The sequence below is a fragment of the Mobula hypostoma genome, chromosome 19 (genome assembly GCF_963921235.1).
Source record: "Mobula hypostoma chromosome 19, sMobHyp1.1, whole genome shotgun sequence".
NCBI classification, from domain to species: Eukaryota; Metazoa; Chordata; class Chondrichthyes; order Myliobatiformes; family Myliobatidae; genus Mobula; species Mobula hypostoma.
Genome location: NC_086115.1, coordinates 18,137,339 through 18,143,767, shown reverse-complemented (window position 1 = coordinate 18,143,767; position 6,429 = coordinate 18,137,339). Strand labels below are relative to the sequence as shown.

The window sequence follows — 6,429 nt, the reverse complement described above, 5'->3', positions numbered from 1 at the left end:
GTGGTGTAGAAGCAGATACATTAGGAGCATTTAAGAAACTCTTACACAGGCACACAGATGAAAGGAAAATGGAGGGCTAAATGTGACAGAAGTGTTAGATTAATCTTAGAATAGTTAAAAGGGTCAACACAATATTGTGTGCTAAAGTGCACCTGCTGTGTTGTATTGGTCTGTGTTCCCTTAACACTTACCTGGTTCAAAAGCAGCCTTTGCATGCGTGACCCAAGAATGTGGCCGGAGTGAAGTCTGTACATCTCTCATTATCCAGTCAGTGTCATACCTCACAGGGAATACCCCCTGCTATCAGTCAGCATACACAAACTCATTCAAGAAAATTACATTTAACCACTTAGTCAATTACAAAATTTCACCTCCTATTTTGTTGCCCCATCACTTGATAACAGGCCCCTCTTTAATTTTCAGCGGTTTTGTCAGGGTCCCATGTTATATCCGTAGTACAATGCCTGTGTTTAATGCCAAGTGCTTGTGACGTTGCTGCAAGTAATTCTTTCATTGCACTTGTGCACACGTATTCGTGCATCTGACAATAAACCCAATTTCAGAAGTGACATTTATTCACTCTTCCCTTCATACAAAGGGACTGTGAGAATGTTCGAGAATGCAGAATGTGAGGGAGATCCACTATATAAATAAACCTTATAAACAGCCATTTGCATGAATCACTTTATTTACAATTGTAAATATTTCCACACAAAGTTTCATTATCACTTTATGTAGAACTTCATATCCACATAAATAAGTTTTCTTCATAGTTTAACAAAGGAAGCCCTAGATATTAAAACTTTTAATATATAAAGCTGTAGCAAAGCCTTCATATGTTATAGTTACAATCAGAAATATAGACACTATAGTTGACAGTATAAGTAACATCCTGGCAGTCCAGGAGGCAGGATATGTGATTAACCTTCTGGTTCGCTTAGGGCTGATGTTAAGATTTAGTTCAATGATAAGCTGCAGGATTGAAGGTGACAGACCCTGAACAGCCAAGAATTCAGAAAGAAAACAAGAATCTGTTTCAATACTGCGGAGGTGATCACATGAATATTTGTGGGAAATGTTCCTTTATCTCATAAATGACAATCATAGTGTTCAGAAGCAAGTTTAAAACATTCTTAAAACATAATTCATTTCAACTTTTGTTTGGTGAAATTGTTAAGTCAATGGAACATCTACAGGTGAGGCCTGGGTAACAGGGGCAGCAGCAAATTTCACAGAGCTCAGCATCCAGTCAGTTCACACTCCTCAGCACAGCGAAATTACACTTCAGTTCCATTTCTCATGATTGGTGTGGATATGGGTGCAAAAGTACTCCCAGCTGGAATCATTACAGATTAGTACAGAGTAAAAGGTTCTCTACACCGTCTCACTACATATTCCCACAGCAGGGCGAGAAAATGTAAGTTGTATACAGTGTAAAGCCGACTCAACTTAATGCCATCAAACACTGTCAGCTAGGGTCAGGAAAGTGAAGATCCCATCACACTGTCCTGGTACATCCTTACAGGGTATGAAATGAATGGATCAGATGGAGCGAAGCTCCCTCTACACGCATTTATACTGTCCTAGGGTTGGACACAGAGTAACTAACTTCCCCTATTCTGTCCTAAACACAAAAGATTCTGCAGATGTTGATCCTGGTGAGGGCTCTTGGCCAAAAACATTGACTCTTTATTTCTCTCCATAGATGCTGCCTGACGTACTGAGTACCTGTACTATCCTGCCACACAGTCCAAAAGAAGGAACAGCACAGGATGGACACAGAGAGAAGCGCCTCTACACTTAGATTGACAGTTTTGAGGCCTCTGACATGGGAGACCAATCCAAAAGGCAATGTCCAGGGAACTCAAGGCAATTTGACAAAATGGATCCAACATTGTCTTGGTAATAAGAGGCAGAGAGTGAAGGTTGAGGGTGATATTGTGGGTGGATTCCTGTGACTCACGGTGTACGCAGGGATCGGTGCTGGGATCCTGACTATTAGTTATCTGGCTATGAATGTGGAAGATCTGCAGACACAGTGGGGAAGGGAACCTTCGGCTAGAGAACGATGTTGATCAGTTGGGAAGATGTGTAGTGTCGGAACGGATGGACTTTAATCCTGAAGAGATGAAAGTACTGATAGACTCAGTTAATGATATGGGAAGTCCTGACAGAGGGAGCTTGATGTATAAGTCCAAGGAACCATGCAGGCAACAGCACAGGTGGGCAGGTTGCTAAGGAAGGTATACATGATGCTGGGATGCTTGCCTTCATTAGCTGGGAGCAGAATACAGCAGTAAGGTGTATCAGGCCACAGCTAGAGCACCGTGTGCAGTTCTGGTCACCGCTTCATAGGAAGGATGTGATAGTCTGCCTGCTTATTGCCTGGGATGGAGTGTTTCAGTTACAAGTAGAAACTAGGAGAGGGTAGATCCTGATGAAGGGTCTTGGCCCAAACTATTAACTGTTTATTCCCTTCCACAGATGCTCCCGCACTTGCTGAGTTCCTCCGGCATTTTGTGTGTGTTGCTTTGAGAGGCTAAGTTTGTTTTCCTTGGAAGAGATAAAAGTCGGGAGGTCCAGACTGGGGAGCACAAACTTACAAGAGGTAGAAAGGGATCAGACTTGCAGACAAAGGGAACAGCATTCAGCTTGAACTCTCTACCTCTCAAATTTGAAAAACCCCACTGAAACTCATCTAGTGACCAATCCATCTTCACATTTGCTGAGTTGGGGTAGTCACTGAGGCTGTCCAGTCAGTCACATGTCCTCATGAGACACACAGAATTTGTCCAGCAACTGACCAGCAGCACACAAGTGCTGTAGGAATTTTCTCTTTTCTGAGATGGGTTTGACTGTGTTCTTTGTGCATGGGGCTGGCCAGTCCACCTGTTTCTCTGCCATTCGATGCCTCGTACTGACGCACAGCGACAAATCATTCACAATGATTAATGTGTCCACATGGGGGTCTAACCTCAGCAGCTTTACACTCTCCGACCCTGCTAGAGCCCAGGAGTGTGTGGGCTTCACCATCACCACGCACAGAGGAATATGTCAAAGCAACACTTCATCCATTGGGATAACCCAGGGATAGTGTCTGCCACAGAGTAGGGAATGCCTGGAGTGAACTCCTTGTGCAACGTGTTCTTCCACAGACTGAGGGGAAGGGTCGGGAGTGACCCGTCACACTGAGGTGAAGGGTGGGGGGTGACGTCACACTGAGGTGAAGGGTGGGGGGGCGGTGAACAGGGGTTAGAGGTGAACAGAATTGCATCAAGATGAGTTGTAGGTCATATTAAAGCTTAAACCACACTGAAACTCAGAAGGGATCTCGTAAGCACTCACTAACGTGACGGATGGCAGGACTCAGCCCCTCTGTCTTTGAACAGTGCATTAAGAATTTTCGAAGCACCTTAAACTCACATTGACAGTGCTGCCCTGGTTAGTTCCCAACTCATTGAGCACTAAGTGTACTGGTGCTTCACTAATGTAGTGACGGTCATCTATATACAGAAGTGGCTATTTAGTGAAATGCAATGGTAGTTTAATAGTGTAGTGCTGATTATATGGTTAAGGTGATTGGTACACCCACCCCGTCACCAATACACTGAGAGGCTGCAGGTGAACTCACGGCAGTCACTCACCAGGCTGCTGCAAACCACGAGCTCTGCCATAAGAACAAAGGCAGCAGGTGCCCGGGAACATCCCTCCAGCGCAGCTTCACCCCGTCCCACGCAGCAGCACGAGCCCTCCGCAACTCCGCAAGATCCTACAGCAGGGAGTCCCCCCACAGCAGGGAGCCCCCCCAGAGCAGGGAGACTCCTCAACAGTGTGAACCCCCAGAGCAGGGAGACTCAACAGTGTGAACCCCCAGAGCAGGGAGACTCCTCAACAGTGTGAACCCCAAGAGCAGAGAGACTCAACAGTGTGAACCCCCAGAGCAGAGAGCCTCCTCAACAGTGTGAACCCCCAGAGCAGAGAGACTCCTCAACAGTGTGAACCCCCAGAGCAGGGAGACTCAACAGTGTGAACCCCCAGAGCAGGGAGACTCAACAGTGTGAACCCCCAGAGCTGAGAGACTCCTCAACGGTGTGAACCCCCAGAGCTGAGAGACTCCTCAACGGTGTGAACCCCCAGAGCAGGGAGACTCAACAGTGTGAACCCCCAGAGCAGAGAGACTCCTCAACAGTGTGAACCCCCAGAGCAGAGACACTCAACAGTGTGAACCCCCAGAGCAGGGAGACTCCTCAACAGTGTGAACCCCCAGAGCAGGGAGACTCCTCAACAGTGTGAACCCCCAGAGCAGAGAGACTCCTCAACAGTGTGAACCCCCAGAGCAGAGAGACTCCTCAACAGTGTGAACCCCCAGAGCAGAGAGACTCCTCAACAGTGTGAACCCCCAGAGCAGAGAGACTCCTCAACAGTGTGAACCCCCAGAGCAGAGAGACTCCTCAACAGTGTGAACCCCCAGAGCAGGGAGACTCAACAGTGTGAACCCCCAGAGCAGAGAGACTCCTCAACAGTGTGAACCCCCAGAGCAGAGAGACTCCTCAACAGTGTGAACCCCCAGAGCAGAGAGACTCCTCAACAGTGTGAACCCCCAGAGCAGAGAGACTCCTCAACAGTGTGAACCCCCAGAGCAGGGAGACTCAACAGTGTGAACCCCCAGAGCAGAGAGACTCCTCAACAGTGTGAACCCCCAGAGCAGGGAGACTCCTCAACAGTGTGAACCCCCAGAGCAGGGAGACTCCTCAACAGTGTGAACCCCCAGAGCAGGGAGCCTCCTCAACAGTGTGAACCCCCAGAGCAGGGAGCCCCCCCCAGAGCAGAGAGACTCCTCAACAGTGTGAACCCCCAGAGCAGAGAGCCTCCTCAACAGTGTGAACCCCCAGAGCAGAGAGACTCCTCAACAGTGTGAACCCCCAGAGCAGGGAGACTCCTCAACAGTGTGAACCCCCAGAGCAGGGAGACTCAACAGTGTGAACCCCCAGAGCAGACAGCCACAACAGTAGTGCAGGCCCCCACAGCAGGAAGTTGTTTGGGCTTCATTTGCCATAACTCTAAGGGACCCCGTCCCCATGGACACTCTGAAGTTGGACAGACTGTGAGGGTCCCCGTCCCCATGGACACTCTGAGGTTGGACAGACTGTGAGGGTCCCCGTCCCCATGGACACTCTGAGGTTGGACAGACTGTGAGGGTCCCCGTCCCCATGGACACTCTGAGGTTGGACAGACTGTGAGGTTCCCCGTCCCCATGGACACTCTGGGGTTGGACAGACTGTGAGGGTCCCCGTGCCCATGGACACTCTGAGGTTGGATAGACCTGTGTGTGGGGTTGGGGGTGCTGATGACATTAGGAAGTACATCCCGTTTCACAGGACAACAGAACCAGGGTCGGGCAGAGTCTATGGTCTAGAATGAAGGGCCTCACCTGTAAAATGCTGACACAGTTCCTGCAAGACCCCGTCACCCATCTGGGGAGCCACCCAGCGCCCAGCACTGTCTGAACCGCTGGGCACTGAGTCGCAAGCATGCACCTTGTCCTAAGGAGCTCCTCGGCACCTCCATTCAGAACGGGAGAGGAAATAAGTGGAGTAGATGCAAATCACAGGTGTGGGGCTTTGAAAGTCCTCAGTTCTCTCTGAGTTCCTCAGTGATGCAGAGATCTTGAACACTGACTGAACAGAGCAGCCATGCACCGAGCCTGGTGGTACCCACTCCCAGAGATCCCATCACACACTGCCCTCCTCTCTGGAGAGTTACTGCCGACCAGTGGCTCCTCTCCCTGTGCTCACAGGTCAGTGAAGAGTGTTGCAGAACATCCTTGAGGATGTGATACCACTCTCTGGCTGGTGGCAGATGAAGACACACAATTTCTCCAGCACCTTCAACACAAGCTATCCCATAAGGCAAGAGATTTCAATCCCAACAGTCACGCACATGCTGATTGTGTCCAAACTCCAAGGTGGTAGAGAGGCAGCCAGAGCACTTGCTGCAGTTTACTGAGTCAGCACTACTAGATGGATCTGTTATACTGGAAGAGAAAGGTTACCAGGAGCCCCAGGACTTAGGACCCTGTGGAGTGCAGGCTCGGGACAGGGTAGAACTTGGAAATCCGGCTCTGTGCCGACGGGTTGAGGCATTCTGACTCTCCACTCATCCTGAAGAAGACTTCTTGCTCCTGCAGCTTGCGAGCAAATTCTTCCTCTAGCGCCTGGAATAAAATTTTATATAATTTTACAGCAGAGAAAATTGCCCTTCCAGCCCAATGAGCCCCCGCCACCCAATTACACCAATGTGACCAATTAACCTACTATCCCATACGTCTCTTTGGAATGTGGAAGGAAACTGGAGCACCCAGAGGAAACCCACACATTCACTGGGAGAACAAACTCCCTACAGAGTTAGAGGGAGGTTTCCTAAACATAC

At 49.2% G+C, this 6,429-nt stretch overlaps 1 protein-coding gene across 2 annotated transcripts in view; it reads right to left on the bottom strand.

Annotated features, from left to right (window-relative positions):
* Window positions 1–678: 678 nt before the first annotated feature.
* The window catches only part of slka (STE20-like kinase a), a 134,510-nt gene continuing 128,759 nt past the window's right edge, over window positions 679–6,429 (bottom strand). For both annotated transcript variants that reach the window (XM_063071440.1, XM_063071441.1), the window contains one exon: window positions 679–6,214. In XM_063071440.1, the coding sequence (XP_062927510.1) occupies window positions 6,068–6,214 (147 nt within the window). In that variant the 3' untranslated portion in view covers window positions 679–6,067. The remainder of the gene's footprint in view (window positions 6,215–6,429) is intronic.